The 18,078-nt window shown below is 47.8% G+C and overlaps 1 protein-coding gene across 2 annotated transcripts in view; it reads right to left on the bottom strand.

The window, feature by feature from the left end:
• Window positions 1-18,078, bottom strand: part of LOC140405796 (uncharacterized) — a 390,195-nt gene that overhangs the window by 64,169 nt on the left and 307,948 nt on the right. For both annotated transcript variants that reach the window (XM_072494233.1, XM_072494229.1), the window contains exons 16-17: window positions 14,030-14,105; window positions 9,223-9,333 (exon numbers count right to left, since the gene is read on the bottom strand). In XM_072494233.1, coding sequence (XP_072350334.1) covers window positions 9,223-9,333; window positions 14,030-14,105 — 187 coding nt within the window. The remainder of the gene's footprint in view (window positions 1-9,222; window positions 9,334-14,029; window positions 14,106-18,078) is intronic.

The following is an 18,078-nucleotide window of genomic DNA, read 5'->3' as shown; positions in this document are numbered from 1 at the left end:
CTGGTTCACTGGGCGAACGTAGACGCTCTTTAGTGCTGCGAACGCCGTCTGGAAATCCTCTGCATCTTCTATGAGAGTGTAAATTTCTGGGCTTACCCTCGAATGCAGGACCTGCAGTTTCTGGTCTTCTGTGATCCGGCCGGGGGCCGTTCGGAGGTAGCCTTCGAAACAAGTTTGCCAGTGTTTAAAAACTGCTGCTGAGTTCACTGCGTGGGGGCTGATCTGCAGGCTTTCCGGGGCGATCCTGAGCTCCATAGTCCTTTAAGCACGCTTAATAAATTGTAGCGCACAATGACTTACGAGAGACGAATGGAGATGAAGTCGATGAGGCTTTATTAAGCGTGACTTGTTCCCCGCAGTTCAGCAACAGACTGGAGCTGTGGGGAGAACTCCTGGTTCTTATACTCCGCCTTCAGGGCGGAGCTAGAGATCAACAGCCAACCAGGACCCGGGATCTGTCAGCCAATGGCATCACGGCTTCACAGTCCCACATGACCCTAATGCATACTACCACAGGTGCTCCGCCAGCTGGCGCGGAAATGACATTGTCGGGCAGCGCATGCGCGGGAGTGTTAGCGGCCGCTCACGGCATCCCCGCGAATGAGCGGTGGAGGGAGTCTCTTCCGCCTCCGCCATGGTGGAGACCGTGGCGAAGGCGGAAGGAAAAGAGTGCCCCCATGGCACAGGCCCGTTAGATTCTTAGAAAAATACACTTTTTTGATCAGGGGCGGGATTCTCCTACCCCCCCGCTGGGTCGGAGACTCGCCGGGGGACGGCATGAATCCCGCCCCGCCGGCCACCGAATTCTCCGGCACCGAAAATTCGGTGGGGGCGGGAATCACGCCGCGCTGGTCGGCAGGCACACCCCCGCCGATTCGCCAGCCCGCGATGGGCCGAAGTCCCGCTGCTGTCATGCCTTCCCGCCGGCATGAATCAAACCACCTACCTTACCGGCGGGACTAGCGGTGCGGGCGGGCTCCGGGGTCCTGGGGGGGGGACGGTGCGATCTAGCCCCGGGGGGTGCCCCCACGGTGGCCTGGCCCACGTTCGGGGCCCACCATTCTGCGGACGGGCCTATGCCGTGGGGGCACTCTTTTCTTTCCGCCTCTGCCACAGCCTCTGCGATGGCCGATGCGGAAGGGACACCCCGCCCCCTGCGCATGCGCGGGGGTGACGTCAGCAGCCGCTGACACTCCCGTGCATGCGCGGACCTCCGCCGCCCGGCTCACTCCCTTCGGCCCCGGCTGGCGTGGTGCCAAAGGCCTTTCCCGCCGGCCGGCTCACTCCCTTCGGCCCCGGCTGGCGTGGTGCCAAAGGCCTTTCCCGCCGGCCGGCAGCACGCCAACCACTCCGGCGCGGGACTAGCCCCTGAAGGTGAAGGCATGGCCCCTAAAGGTGCGGATTTCTCCGCACCTTCGGGGCGGCCCGACGCCGGAGTTGTTCCCGGCACTCCATCCCGCCGGGACACCCCCGCCCGGCCGGGTAGGGGAGAATCCCGGCCCAGACATCTGGGGCGAAATTCTCCGGAAACGGCGCGATGTCCACCGACTGGTGCGCAAAATGGCGCAAATCAGACGGGCATCCGCATCTTTGGGGGCCGAGCCCCAACATTGAGGGGCTAGGTCGGCGCTGGAGGAATTTCCGCCCCGCCAGCTGGCGGAAAAGGCCTTTGGTACCCCACCAGCTGGCGCGGAAATGACATCTCCGGGCGGCGCATGCGCGTGAGCGACAGCGGCCGCTAACAGTTTCCCACGCATGCGCAGTGGAGGGAGTCTCTTCTGCCTCCGCCATGGTGGAGACCATGGCGGAGGCGGAAGGGAAAGAGTGCCCCCACGGCACAGGCCCGCCCGCGGATCGGTGGGCGCCGATCGCGAGCCAGGCCACTGTGGGGGCACGCCCCGGGGCCAGATCGCCCCGCGCCCCCCCCAGGACCCCGGAGTCTGCCCGCGCCGCCTTGTCCCACCGGTAAGGTAGGTGGTTCAATTTACGCCGGCTGGACAGGCATTTTAGCGGCGGGACTTCGGCCCATCCGGGCCGGAGAATCGAGCGGGGGGGCCCGCCAACCGGCGCGGCGCGATTCCCGCACCCGCCAAATCTCGGGTGCCGGAGACTTCGGCAACCGGCGGGGGCGGGATTCACGCCAGCCCCCGGCGATTCTCCGACCCGGCGGGGGGTCGGAGAATTTCGTCCCTGATGCTTTTAAAAATCCTGGGAAAGTTGTCATTTCTCGCAGTCTTGGTGACACAAATTGGACATTCTGCCATGTCACAAAGGATGTAGAACTCAATGATAACCACCTTTCCAGATCATTGAGATACAACAGAAGGATGAGAGACAAAAAATTAAGATGAAGGCATTTTTGGCAGATCTAAAAGATGACAGAATTGGAATAATAATAATAGACAAATGAACACCAGAAATTCTAGGGAAAGTGTTAACAAGTGTTTCAGGTGTGGCTCAAAATATCCAAAGCAGAACAGAAAGATTTACAAAGCAACGCATGACACAAATATCTGAGGAAATTGTACTGGTCACAAGAAGTCCCAGTCCGCTCATGAATGTGCTCTAACTATGCTGTGCTGGATAATGGTTTTAACTCAACAGTATGTGGAACAGATTAGTTACAGTGTTATTTATATTTTCTCAATAGGTATTGCCTTGGAATATGAAAATTTTACATATTTCAGCTTCAGGGATTGAGGTCACTAAAAAGACTGGTGATTCCAAGCAGAATAGCTGGAGTAAGCCACTTCAATAGTACAGATAGTGGGATACCTGTATTTGGATTTGGATTTGTTTATTGTTACGTGTACCGAGGTACAGTGAAATGTATTTTTCTGCGAGCAGCTCAACAGATCATTAAATACATGGGAAGAAAAGGGAATAAAAGAAAATTCATAATAGGGCAATACAACATATACAATGTAACTACATAAGCACTGGCATCAGATGAAGCATACACGGTGTAGTGTTAATGAGGTCAATCCATAAGAGGGTCATTTAGGAGTCTGGTGACAGTGGGGAAGAAGTTGTTTTTGAGTCTGTTCGTGCGTGTTCTCAGACTTCTGTATCTCCTGCCCGATGGAAGAAGTTGGAAGAGTAAGCCGGGTGGAAGGAGTCTTTGACCATGCTGCCCACTTTCCCCAGGCAGCGGGAGGTGTAGATGGAGTCAATGGATGGGAGGCAGGTTTGTGTGATGGACTGGGCGGTGTTCACGAGTCTGAAGTTTCTTGGGGTCCTGGGCCGAGCAGTTGCCATACCAGGCTGTGATGCAGCCCGATAGGATGCTTTCCATGGTGCATCTGTAAATGTTGGTAAGAGTTAATGTGGACATGCCAAATTTCCTTAGTTTCTTGAGGAAGTATAGGCGCTGTTGTGCTTTCTTGGTGGTAGTGTCGACGTGGGTAGACCAGGACAGAGTTTTGGTGATGTGCACCCAGTTAACCATCTCCAACCCGGCCCCGTTGATGCTGACAGGGGTGTGTACAGTACTTTGCTTCCTGAAGTCAATGACCAGCTCTTTAGTTTTGCTGGCATTGAGGGAGAAATTGTTGTTACTGCACCACTCCACTAGGTTCTCTATCTCCCTCCTGTATTCTGATTCCTTGTTATTCGAGATCCGGCCCACTATGGTCGTATCGTCAGCAAACTTGTAGATGGAGTTGGAACCAAATTTTGCCACGCAGTCGTGTGAGTACAAGGAGTAGAGTAGGGGGTTAAGTATGCAGCCTTGTGGGGCCCCACTATTGAGCACTATAGTGGAGGAGGTGTTGTTGTTTATTCTTACTGTTTGCGGTCAGTGGGTCAGAAAGTCGAGGATCCAGTTGCAGAGTGAGGAGCCAAGTCCTAGGTTTTGGAGCTTTGATATGAGCTTGGCTGGGATTATGGTGTTGAAGGCGGAGCTGTAGTCAATAAATAGGAGTCTGATGTAGGAGTCCTTGTTGTCGAGATGCTCTAGGGATGAATGTAGGGCTAGGGAAATGGCGTCTGCTGTTGACTTGTTGCAGCGGTATGCGAATTGCAGTGAATCAAGGCGTTCTGGGAGTATGTAGGTGATGAGCTTCATGACCAACCTCCCGAAGCACTTCATTACGACTGAAGTCAGGGCCATTGGACGGTAGTCACTGAGGCACGTTGCCTGGTTTTTCTTTGGCACCAGTATGATGGTGGTCTTCTTGAAGCAGGTGGGGATCTCGGAGTGGAGTAGGGACAGGTTAAAGATGTCCACGAAAACATCTGCCAGTTAGTCCGCGCAGGCTTTGCGTGCACGACCAGGGATCCGGTCCGGGCCCGTCGCCTTCCGAGGGTTCACTTTCAGGAAGGCCGCTCTGACTTCTGTACTGCTGAGTAAGCCTTCCATGAAAAATACACAAGTAAAACTGGACATCGAACATAAATCCTGCCTTTTGAAAGTCAGTCGATATGCAATTTATTCAATTAAGACATCATTGCATCCTTGACATTTCGAACCAGAATGCCAAAGATGTGTAAATGGCATTAGGCAAGAGAAGTTTGAGAGAGAAAAAGCCAATTGTTTTACAGTCAAGGTTTGCGCATGTCCCTTGTCACAGATTAAAGATCCAACTAGAGGATGCAGGGGTGGTTGGTGATGAATACACAGAGCTGATTGAAGAGATCAGGAGATAGTGCTGTCATAGTATTTTCACTGGACTGGTAATCCGTCACATGTGTTCGCGCACTAGAGGAGTCCTTGGGGTTGCAAGACAAGTGATGTCGAAGGAGGAGATAAGGGTGGGGAAGGTGTCCGATGTCTACAAGGAGCTGATGGATTGAGATGGATTGTGGACAAAACATGTCCACATGTTTTGGGCCTATCCGAAGCTGAAGGGCTTCTGGCAGGGGTTTAACATAGAACATACTGTGCAGAAGAAGGCTATTTGGCCCATCGAGTCTGCACCGACCCACTTAAGCCCTCACTTCCACCCTATCCCCGTAACCCAATAACCCCTCCTAACCTTTTTGGACACTAAGGGCAATTTAGCATGGCCAATCCACCTAACCTACATGTCTTTGGACTGTGGGAGGAAACCGGAGCACCCGGAGGAAACCCACGCACACACGGGGAGAGCGTGCATACTCCGCACAGACAGTGACCCAGCAGGTAATCGAAGCTGGAACCCTGGAGCTGTGAAGCCACAGTGCTAGCCACTATGCTACTGTGCTGCCCTAATAATAATAACCTTTTATTGTAACAAGTATGAAATCATTGTGATAAGCCCCTAGTCACCACATTCCAACACCTGTTCGGGTAAGCTGGTACGGGAATTGAACCCGCGCTGCAGGCTTTGTTCTGCATCACAAACCGGGGGCGGGATTCTCCACAAACTGGCGCCCCAAAGGTGCGGAATTCTCCGAAACTTTAGAGGCCAAGCCTTCACCTTGAGAGGCACGCGCAGGAGTGGTTTCCACTCCGCTGGCTGGCGGGAAAGGCCTTTGGCGCCACTCTGCCGGCTGGCGGGAAATGCCTTTGGCGCCACGCCAGCCGGCGGCGAAAGGACTTCGCCGGGCGACGCATGCACGGGAGCGTCAAAGGCCACTCACGGCGTCCCCGCGCATGCGCAGTGGAGGGGGTCTCTTCCGCCTCCGCCATAGTGAAGACCATGGCGAAGGTGGAAGAAAAAGAGTGCCCCACGGCACAGGCCCGCCCGCCAATCGGTGGGCCCCGATCGCGGGCCAGGCCACCGTGGGGGCACCGCCCGGGGCCAGATCGCCCCGCGCCCCCCCCCCCCAGGACCCCGGAGCCCGCCCGCGCCGCCTGCTCCCGCCGGTAAGGTAGGTGGTTTAATCCACGCTGGCTGGAGAGGGATGACAGCGGCAGGACTTCGGCCCATCGCGGGCCGGAGAATCGCCGGGGGTGGGCCCACTAACCGGCGCGATTCCCGCCGACTGGCGCGGCGCGATTCCCGCCCCCGCCGAATCTCTGGTGGCGGAGAATTCGGGACACGGCGGGGGCGGGATTCACGCCAGCTCCCGGCGATTCTCCGACCCGGTGGGGGGTTGGAGAATCACGCCCCAGCTGTCTAGCCCTCTGAGCTAAACTAGGGTTTGCGCACATAATGTCCGAGGTCTGGGGGTAAAGATAGCTTTGAGTCCAGAGGTAGCGATATTCAGGGTGTGGAAGATCCAGGAGTCCGGGGGTCCGGAGGGTGAGATAGGCTGATGGTTTGGCCTTTGCCTCCCTGATAGCCCAGCGATGGATCTTACTTGGATGGAGGGACTCGGAGACACTGAAAGCAGGGGTGTGGGTGAGCGACCTGGCAAAATTGCTGAGGCTGAAGAAGGTCAAGTTCATTCTGTATAGGTCTGTCGAAATGCCATGTGCAAGTATGTGTGTGTAAGACAGATTTAATTAAACTGAAGAGAGTTAGGCTGCAAGGTTTAAAACATCAAAGGGGCTCAGTGAAAAACAAGCATTTAAAATGGAGGCGACCAAGTTAAGATGTACGATAAGTAAACACATGATGGGTAAAATTTGCATGAGGGGATATGGAATGTTTGTTTATGTTAAGCTGTTAACTTACAAAGGGAACAAAAAGGTTTTACAACTTAACAAAAATCATAAGTAAACTTAATTGGGAAAGGTTTATTTGACCGAGGAGTGGGGCATTAGAAAATATGAGAGATCTTTAGAGATATAATTTTAAGATCGAGAGTCAGTGTGTAATGCTGACAACTCTCGGAAACCTACTGCCATTGGTGGTGGTGGGGGGGGGGGGGGGGTGGGGGGGGGGGGGGCGGTGGAGGAATTGAGGCTGGGTGGGAAAAGGGCCTTAAGTGGCCATTAAGTGGCCACTTAAGGGTCTTGATAAGTGAAAGGACGGGTTTCCCACTCAAGCCTTATCCAGCCAAACAGAAATATTTTTGTTCAACTTTCTGGCAAACTATGTTTGTGCGTAGGCACATATGATGTTGACTATGCCTCCTTCAATTGTTAGCCACAAGAGAATGTGGTGCTCCAAGGTTGATACTGATGATTCAATTGACTGTATTGTTATGGACCAGGGTTTAGAAAACTCCAAAGTATATCATGGAGTTCACCTGACCGACAACTGTTTATTGATTTTGGTTACGATGAGCACAAGAGCCTGTCTTTCAGGTGTTATTCAGCAGAGTTCTTAGACGCTTTTAAATCGAAAAAACAAGCTTTATTCTACGAATTTAGTTAACATTTGTATAAACACACAAAATAAGAATTATTATCAACTACACACATAATTACACAGCTACAGTAATCTATGTATAACCCTTAATAAACTCCCCCTTAACTGTTCCAATTTAATAACAAAATCCAAGTAAAACCAGCAACCCCTTTTTAAAAGTGTGGCCCAGCACACGGCATTCTTACTGGTATAAGACTTGTCAGTGATACTCTGTTCCCCTTTCCAAACAGCAGGTTTGAATTCCTTCCAGAAAGGAAGGGCTAAATCGTTGACTTTGAAAGCAGACCAAGGCAGGCCAGCAGCACGGTTCAATTCCCGTAACAGCCTCCCCGAACAGGCGCCGGAAATGTGGCGACTAGGGGCTTTGCACAGTAACTTCATTTGAAGCCTACTTGTGACAATAAGCGATTTTCATTTTTCATTTCATTTCATTTCTATTTCATTTCATCTATTTTAAGTTATCAAGCAGTCTGGAAACAGCTTTTAAAATGAAGATAGAGAGACACTTCTTGCAGCCTGTGCAATTCAAAACCAGTCCAAACTCAAAACGAAAGTAAAAACTCACAGAGCCAGAGACCAGCTTCACCCACACAATTACATCACTGAAGCCATGTGATAAGACAAAAATATTTCTCAAAGAGACACTTCCATGACAGTATCAACGGTTGTTCAAATAGAAGCCTATGCTCAAAGCGGTCTTCAATGCTTTTCCATGCCAGTAGAATCTGTAATTAGTTTCTTGAATTGAATCTATGTTGAGTAATCTGTATTTTTGTAGAGCAGCAATGTGAACACCAAGCTTTTGTAGCTCATGATCAATTTGGGCTACCCAGAGTACACTTGCATTGGAGTGTCAGTCATTGTTCATGTCAGGGTGCATGGTCCTCAATTTCCAGCTTCCAAGTTGTAAGGTTGCCTTTGTTTATTGTATTAGGGGGCATGGTTCCAGGAGATGTAGACTTACCCAGTATCTATAGTCCCCTCTCTCCCACATGGAGTGAGAAAGGAAAGCGTATATGTCTGGGGACTAGTCTGTTGCAGGAGTTGCTTGAAGGTGCAAATTTGAGGAAAATACCATGTATTCCACTACAGATTCTGCCAAGATTCCTAGCTTAGCCATTAGCTCTTGATGTTGTAGTTAATGTTGAAGGGCACCAACTTGCAGGGCCCTGATCCCACTGATGTAGGTGTGATCCATCGGGTGTGTGAAGGGGTCAGTTCCAGGTCACTGCTTTCTGCCTCCTAGTTGCCACCTCCATCCCATGAACCCTTGCTGTTCCAGAAGCCCTGATAATTGATGCTCTTTTCAAACCTATCCTGGCTCTTTTCAGTTTCCCCATGTTTTTTGATTATTGTGATGTCACTGTAATGGCACTCCTTGATTTCTCAATTTGATTTGGTCCCTGACATGATATCATCAGTCAGCTCTGTGCTCTTCCCTTGCTCTTTCCCTCTTATCCTTCTTACACTGTTGGTGGAGTTTCTCACAACAAAATCAAAAATCCCCAGTTGTTCATAACTAAAATTCTAATGCAATGACAATCTGTGCTAGTTATTTCATTCACAAGGAATTTGTCTTATAATTTATGATTGCCATAAACTGTATTTGACAATGGAGCACAGTGTCACACTCATAGATATTATCATAGATATTATCATAGATCATAGAATTTACAGTGCAGGAGGCCATTCGGCTCATCGAGTCTGCACGGGCTCTTGGAAAGAGCACCCTACCCAAGGTCAACACCTCCACCCTATCCCCATAACCCAGTAACCCCACCCAACACTAAGGGCAATTTTGGACACTAAGGGCAATTTAGCATGGCCAATCCACCTAACCCGCACATCTTTGGACTGTGGGAGGAAACCGGAGCACCCGGAGGAAACCCACGCACACATGGGGAAGATGTGCAGACTCCGCACAGACAGTGACCCAAGCTGGAATCGAACCTAGGACCCTGGAGGTGTGAAGCAATTGTGCTATCCACAATGCTACCGTGCTGCCCTTGGTGTATTTCTGTTGCTGCTCCATGTTACTTACTTTCAGCTTTGTCTCTACTGTATCAAGCTTTTTTTTCTCCACCTGAAATGCTCCTTTCATTGCCTCCAGCTGTTCTTTCAAGAACATCCATCTGTATTCCGATCTCTCCAGCTTGAAAGAAAGGAAGAACTTGCATTTATATAGAGCTTTCCATGATGTCAGCAAGTGTTTTACAACCAATTAATTAGTTCATAATTTGCAAAGTGCAATCACTGTTGTAATGTATGAAACATGGCAGCTGATTTACACACATTAAATTCCTGCAAACAGCACTTTATGTGACCATTATCAAACAGAATATGACCATGACCCATAACTCAGGCATATAACCAAAGTCAAAGGCCGATTTTCTTCTGGCCTTTCCTGCTGGTGGCAACCCCCCCTCATGGTTCCTTGGCGGTGAAGGCTCTGCACGATTGCCATCTGCAGGGCCAGAAGATCCCGCCACCAGCCAATGGCGGCCACCCGTGTTGCCACAAAACATAAATAGTATTTTAAAAGAGAAAACAAATGAAAATATTCAGAGAGATTTAGGAAAGGAAAGAAACAAAGGCTCACCTGAAAATGACATACAAGGAGTCAGCACTGAGGAGAGACAATGACTCGGATCTTTGTTCCTAATGTGGGTGTCTAGATCCGGCAGATTTCCTTGCTCTCTGTGCCTGCCTCGGGAAACAATACCCTGATTACCAGGAACTATGTGTGGGGTGCCAAGATGGTGGAGAAGGGAGGGTCGATTACGTGCTGGAGAAAGACCTGCTGCCCTCAAAAACAGTTTGGAGGCAGCCACATTGACTCCTGAATGTTAAGGCAGGTTATTTAGAAGATCTGCCTTGGTGCTCTAAGACTTCATCCCAATTGTATGTTTGAAAATTCTGCCCTCTAAACCTCCACCCTACATACCCTCATCAACCTACTTCTAATCCCCATCCACGCCAACTAATTTGAACCCAGCCAGAAGGCATTTGATAAGGTGCCACATCAAAGGTCATTGCAAAGAATAAAAGTGTAGGGGGTAACATACTGGCATGGATTGAAGATTGGCATTAATGGGCCTTTTTCTAGTTGGCAGGATGTGACAAGTAGTGTGCCAGAGGGATCAGTGCTGGGGCCTCAATTTTTTACAGTTTATATAAATGACTTGCATGAAGGGACTCAAGGTCTCAAGGTCTGGTTGTTAAATTTGCTGATGACACAAAGATACTAGGAAAGTAAATTGTGAAGAGGACATAAGGAGGTTATAAAAGGACACAGATAAGTTAAGTGAGTGGGCAAAAATCTAGCAAATGGAATATAATGTAGGCAAATGTGAAATTGTCCATTTTGCAAGAAAGAATTAAAAAGCTTATTACCTAAATGGTGAGATTTTGCAAAGCTCTTGAGGTGCAGACGGATCTGGGCATCCTAGTGCATAAATCACAAAAGGCTGGTATACAGGTACAGCAAGTTATTACAAAAGTTTAGAGAATGTTTTTGTTTATTGTGAGTGGAATTTACAAGTTTCGGGACTTTGGGAGGAAACCGGAGCAGGCGGAGGAAACCCACGCAGATATTGGGAGAACACGTGGCTCCACACAGACAGTGACCCAAGCCGGGAATCGAACCTGAGTCTCTGGCGCTGTGAAGCAACAGTGCTAACTACTGTGTTACCGTGCAAATGGAAGGGAGGGAAGAACTCTGGGAAATTACAATCACCAGCGACATGATCCTAAGTAAATTGTTGGACCTGCAGGCTGAGTGCTAAAGGTCTTCATCCTAGAACCTTAAAGTAAGTGTGTAGTAAGATAGTTGATGCATTGGTTTTAATTTTCCAAAATTGGAAAAAGTACAGTCAGATTAGAAGATAGCAAATGCAATTTTATTATTCAAAAGGGGAGGGAGAGAGAAAGTAGGCAACTACAGGCTAGTTAGCTTAACATCTATTGTCGGGAAAGTGTTTGAAGTTATTATTAAAGAAACTATGTCTTGGTACTTGGATACATTCAAGGTAATCAGGTAGAGTCAACATGGTTCTGGAAAGGGAAATCATGTTTAAAAAACCTATTGGACTTCTTTGAGGAAGTATTCTGTACTATGGATAAAGGTGAACCAGTGGATGTATTGTGATAGATTTTTAAAAAGGAGCATCAAAAATTATTGCAGAAAATAAAATCTCATGGTATTGTGGAAACAAATTGGAATCGATATAAGAATAGCTAGCTAACAGGAAGCAGAGAGTATGCATAAATGGATCTTTTTCAGGTTGCCAAAATGTAACTAGTTGTGTGCCACAGGGATCAGTGCCGGGACATAAACTGTTTACAATTTATGACAATGACTTCGATGAAGGGATGGTCACCAAATTTGCTGATTACACAAAGATAGGTTGAAAAGTACATTATGAAGAGGATACAAGAAGGCCACAAAGGGAAACAGATAGGTTAGGTGAGTGGGTGAAGATCTGGAAAATGGAGTATAATGTGAGAAAATGTGAAATTGTCCAATTTGGCAGGTAAAATAAAAGAGAAGCAAATTGTTTAAATGGCTAGAAATTGTGAGAAGCAGAGGGATCTGAGTGTCTTAGTGCATGAATTAAAAAGGCTAGTGTGCAGGTACAGAAAGTCATTAGGAAAGCTAATAGAATCTTGTAGTTTATTTGGAGAGGAATTGAATACGAGGAACAGAAGGCGGGATGCAGATTTGAGGTCATCAGATCCATCATGATCTTATTAAATGGCGGAGCAGGCCAGAGGACAGCACGGTAGCTCAGGGAGTGCTTCGGCAATGAATGTGGTTATAGTTAGCCTTGGTTGAGGTGGTCCCACAGTCAAGTAACTAGTGGATGCTTATGAAGTATGACAACACAAGAATATAAGAACTAGGAGCAGGAGTAGGCCATCTGGCCCCTCGAGCCTGCTCCGCCATTCAATGAGATCATGGCTGATCTTTTGTGGACTCAGCTCCACTTTCCCGCCCGAACCTTTATTCCTTTATTCGCCCTTTATTCCTTTATTCTTCAAAAAACTATCTATCTTTATCTTGAAAACATTTAATGAAGGAACATCAACTGCTTCATTGGGCAGGGAATTCCATAGATTCACAACCCTTCGGGTGAAAATGTTCCTCCTACACTCAGTCCCAAATCTACTCCCCCTTATTTTGAGGCTATGCCCCCTAGTTCTGCTTTCACCTGCCAGTGGAAACAACCTCCCCGCATCTAGTCTATCTATTACCTTCATAATTTTATATGTTTCTATAAGATCCCCCTGCATCCTTCTAAATTCCGAGTACAGTCCCAGTCTACTCAACCTCTCCTCGTAATCCAACCCCCTCAACTCTGGGATTAACCTAATGAATCTCCTCTGCAAACCCTCCAGCTCCAGTACGTCCATTCTCAGGTAAGGAGACCAAAACTGAACACGATCTCCAAGTGTGGCCTTAGTAACACCTTATACAATTGCAACATAACCTCCCTAGTCTTAAACTCCATCCCTCTAGCAATGAAGGACAAAACTCCATTCGCCGCCTTAATCACCTGTTGCACCTGTAAACCAACTTTTTGCGACTCATGCATTAGGACACCCAGGCCCCTCTGCACAGCAGCATGTTTTAGTATTTTATCATTTAAATAATAATCCCTTTTGCCGTTATTCCTACCACAATGGATAACCTCACATTTGTCAACATTGTATTCAATCTGCCAGACCCTAGACCATTCACTTAGCCTATCCAAATCCCTCTGCAGACTTCCAGTATCCTCTGCACTTTTTGCTTTACCACTCATCTTAGTGGCGTCTGCAAATTTGGACACATTGCACTTGGTCCCCAACTCCAAATCATCTATGTAAATTGTGAACAATTGTGGGCCCAACACTGATCCCTGAGGGACACCAGTAGCTACTGATTGCCAACCAGAGACACACCCATTAATCCCCACTCTTGGATGAGTGAGTGGAATCAAACCCCAAGGTCTACAAGAGGGAAGGTTGTTCAGCAAAGACCAATTGTGAAATTATATTGCAATTAGCATCAGCCTTTAGCCTGTAATAGAGGTGCAAACTTGATTAATACATGAGGATTGGATGATGTCAAAGAGACAGCGCTGTATCAGCAACTTTATATGGTTGTGCACAATTAAGCCATTAACCAGTTGACAGAGTTTATTTTAATACAGAGAAGGCCATTTGGCCTTTTCTAATCCCCATTCATATTATTTTTCCTCCTAAGTTCTGTTAGATATTATAATTGATTCAGCATTAGTTTGTGACAAAAATTCCATATCCTAAAACCTATTGGGTCAACATCAAAAAATCCCTTCCAACTTGGTGCTAATGCCTTCATTTAATGGTGAGTTGGGAACAGAGGGGAGAATTTTCCAGCCCATCCCTCTGGGTTTTCCCGTCTCACTGAAGTTGACCCCTGTCGCCAGTTCACCAATGGCAACATGGGCAAGAAATGTAGATTGACACTGACTTTGATGGGACCGGAGGATACCATCGGCAGTCGATGTCAAGCCGCTTCTGTCACGTGAAAACCCGCTGTGGTGGAGTTGAGGATTTCACCGATAGGCTCAGAGCTAGTACGTTAAATACAATAGGGTGTGATAATGAAATCCGTTTGAATATTGATGGAGTGCGCAGTTCCATGTCACTAGCCTGAATTCGGTAAATTCCCCCTGGATATAATTCACGGTAATGGGGAGAACACAAAAGGTGCAAAATAGAAAATTACAGTGTTTTTAAAACATCAATAAGAGCATGGAACCTGATGTACAATCAAGTGTACCATGTCATTCCCATTCTTTCCCAATCTAAAGCTGCTCACTAACCAGCTGTTTGAGAGAGTCAGCTGATTGAAGGACTCGCTTGTTCTCCTGCAGAAGCAGAGATTCTCTTGCTCGAAGTCTGGTGGGAAGATAAAAAGTATCAATGCTTAGAGCGGTAGTATATAATATTGTTTATAATTCTGTTATGTTTTAAGAGGTTTTGCTTTTACTTCACAGGAGAGACAAAGGATGACCAAGTTCCCACACCGTAGATCACTTAACCAGTCGTCAGAGTTTATTTACAGAGGTCAAAGAGAAAATGCTGAAAAGTCTCAGCAGCTCTGGCAGCATCTGAAGGGAGAGAAAGGAGTTAATGTTTCGATTCCAGATGACTCTTTGTCAAAGCTCCAGGCCATTTGGAATTTGCTTTGACAGCTTTGACAAAGAGTCATCTGGACTCGAAATGTTAGCTCCTTTCTCTCCCTACAGATACTGCCAGACCTGCTGAGATTATCATAGATTCTCATAGAATTTACAGTGCAGAAGGAGGCCATTCGGCCCAAAGAGTCTGCACCAGCTCTTGGAAAGAGCACCCTACCCAAAGTCAACACCTCCACCCTATCCCCATAACCCAGTAGTCCACCCAACACTAAGGGCAATTTTGGACACTAAGGGCAATTTATCATGGTCAATCCACCTAACCTACACATCTTTGGACTGTGGGAGGAAACCGGAGCACCCGGAGGAAACCCACGCCCTCACAGACAGTGATCCAAGCCGGAATCGAACCTGGGACCCTGGAGCTGTGAAGCAATTGTGCTAGCCACAATGCTACCGTGCTGCCCATCAGTTAAGGTAAAACCTTAAATAACTGGCCTTGCACACGGTGAGTATGCATTCATCCTTCTCAGAGCTTCCTCCCACAACGCAGCCTCCACCCCCCCCCCCCCCCGCAGTTCCTCCTCCCATGTCCAATTGACTTCTCCTATCGGGGCTCACGCCCAGTCCATTAACTCCTTGTAAATCCCGGACACCTTGTTCTCCCCCACTCCCTCTTTCGACACCACCTTATCCTGTAATCCCGGGGGGGGGGGGGGGCTGATTGGGAAAAGACGGCTTCCTCACATAGTCGCGTACCTGTGAGTATCGGAACCCATTCTCGCTGGACAGCTCATATTCCTCCTCCAATTCCAATATCTGTCTTTGATAAAGAAAAGTATGGGATGGTTTGTGTAGTTCCTCATCCCTTTGGCACAAGACTCTTGATTCTTTGGAGTGGCCAGCTCCTGTTTGTGTTCATGGACATAGAATCATAGAGAGTTTACAGCACAGATTGAGGCCACTCGGCCCTTAGTGTTTGGGCCGGCCGAAAAACGAGCCACCCAGCCTAATCCCACTTTCCAGTATTTGGTGTGTAGCCTAAATGAGATGAGAGTTCCTGCTTCTGCTACCTGTCCAGACAGTGAGTTCCAGACCGCTACAGCCCTCTGAGTGAAAAGAGTAATCTTCCCCTCCAACCTCTCTACCAATCTATGCCCTCCTAGTCACTGACCTCTCTGCTAAATTAAATAGGCCCTTCCCATCCACTCTGTCCAGGCCCTTCACAATTTTTATGTAATTTTCCTGCATTTTCTCTTTGGTTTCAGATTCCAGCATCTGCAGTAATTTGCTTCTATTTACAGAGGTGTCTAAGATGGAAGAGAGGGATAATCTCCGAAGTGCTTCCATTTTATATATGTATATACAGTATGAGTGTCCATTAGGTGGAAGTTGGTTCCACTTAGGCAGAATCCGTCATTCAAGAATCTTTGCTTTCACACTCTCGCTAGTCCGTTCACCACTTGGCTCAGGCACATCATCTGACAAAGTTGGTTCTTCTTCAGCTTGTACAGATGCTGTTGGTTCAACTGGTGTAGAATCTGTATTCGACTCCGTCATAACCATAGGTCCAGGGATTTGCCAACCTTGAATGTCTGATGTTGGCCTTTCAGATACCGACTCTGCAAATTCTCTTTGTGAAGCGAGGATTTGATCAGTGTGTCTCCACCAAACTAAGATACAAAATTCTCCACCTCTTCAACCACTTCACCCTTGGGATTGTCCAAAGCAACCTTGGCAAAGAGTACATATCGATTTTGTGGGACCAGTTGAAGGATATTGTAGAATCCAAAGAAGAGACACAGGAATGCACAGTGGGATAAAATGAACTCAGATTTATTTAGGTACACCCAACTAACTCTCCTCGCCCTGAAGTGTCACCCTCCTCAACTTGTATCCAGGTTTTTATACAGTGATATATGTTTTCTGTCCTGGTCGCTACACATTCCAAATGGCCCAAATAATGAGAATGAAATTGACGACTGCAGAAAGGACAATTGAACGACTGGACAAAGTATTTGTTTGGTTTGGCAAACCGGAAAAACTAGTTCGTGATAATGAGACTCAGTTCATGTCAAAGGAATTTGTGAACTTCCTCAGGAACAATGGTATACGGCATATATAAACTCCGATTTATCAGCCTTCCACAAATGGATTGGTGGAGAGGTTGGTTCAGTTATTGAAGAATGCCACCAAAGGACGAAGGACCATGAGCTGAGAGAGTGAACAAGTTTCTCATTTCCTATCGAAATGCCCATCCGACGACCCAAAATTCACCCGCAATATTGTTTTTAAAACAGAAATTGAGAATCAAGTTTGATTTGCTCTTACCGCCTGACACTTCTACCACTGTCGAGTGACACAACAAAACCGAGTTACTCATAGAATCATAGAATTTACATTTACAGTGCACATTCGTCCCATCGAGTCTGCACCGACCCTTGGGAAGAGCACCTCACCCAAGCCCAAATTTCCCCCCATCCCCGTAACCCAGTAACCCCACCTATCCTTTCTGGACACAAAGGGGAATTTAGCATGGCCAATCCACCTAATGGCACATCTTTGGACTGTGGGAGGAAACCGGAGCACCTGGAGGAAACCCACACAGACACAGGGAGGAGTGCAGACTCCACACAGATAGTGACCCAAGCGGGAATCCAACCCGGGTCCCTGGCTCGGTGAAGCAGCAGTGCTAACCACTGTGCTACCATGCTGCCCTTGAACAGATATCGAAACCAAGAGTTTTGGGGCAAGGAGAAAGAGCTTTAACAAGAAAATATTCTTCAAGTCAGAAGTGGGTACCTGCCACAATACTCACAAAGATATTTCTGAAACGGTGCAAACCGATAACGAGAGAGTTTGGAGGAACTCGGTCAAGTATCAGAGCCACTCTGAGGCCTTGGGTAGCGTTGCCGAATTCCAGCCTAGCAGGTCTCTGCCTGGCGATCAGTGAGGCAAAGGCCAGGGCGTCTGCCCTGACACCCCGAAGACCTCCACAGTTGGGCACGGCTCCATCGCGATCAAAGCCAAAGGCTCAGCAATCTCCTCCCTAGCTTCCCAGAGAATCCTAGGATAAATCGCAACCGGCCCAGGGGCTTATCTATTTTCACACTTTCCAGAATTGCTAACATCTCCTCCTTATGAACCGCAAGCCCTTCTATAGTAGCATGAATCTCAGTATTCTCCTCAACAACATTGTCTTTTTCCTGTGTGAATACTGACAAAAAATATTCATTTAGCACCTCTCCTATCTCCTCGGACTCCAAGCACAACTTCCGACTACTGTCCTTGACTGGCCCTACTCTTACCCTAGTCATTCGTTTATTCCTGACATATCTATAGAAGGCTTTGGAGTATCCTTGATCCTACTTGCCAAAGACTTCTCATGTCCCTTCCTGGCTCTTCTTAGCTCTCTCTTTAGGTCCTCCCCAGCTAACTTGTAACTCTTGAGCGCCCTAACTGAACCTTCATGTGTCATCTTTACATAAGCCTCCTTCTTCCTCTTGACAAGTGTTTCGACTTTTTTAGTAAACCACGGTTCCCTTGCTCGACACTTCCTCCCTGCCTGACAGGTACATACTTATCAAGGACACGCAGTAGCTGTTCCTTGAACAAGCTCCACATTCCCATTGTGCCCATCCCCTGCAGTTTTCCTCTCCATCCGATGCATACTAAGTCTTGCCTCATCGCATCATAATTGCCTTTCCCCCAGATATAACTCTTGCCCTGCGGTA

Source organism: Scyliorhinus torazame, chromosome 2 (assembly GCF_047496885.1).
Source record: "Scyliorhinus torazame isolate Kashiwa2021f chromosome 2, sScyTor2.1, whole genome shotgun sequence".
Taxonomy (NCBI): domain Eukaryota; kingdom Metazoa; phylum Chordata; class Chondrichthyes; order Carcharhiniformes; family Scyliorhinidae; genus Scyliorhinus; species Scyliorhinus torazame.
Note: the sequence above shows the minus strand (reverse complement) of the source record. Positions and strands in the feature narration are given on the sequence as shown.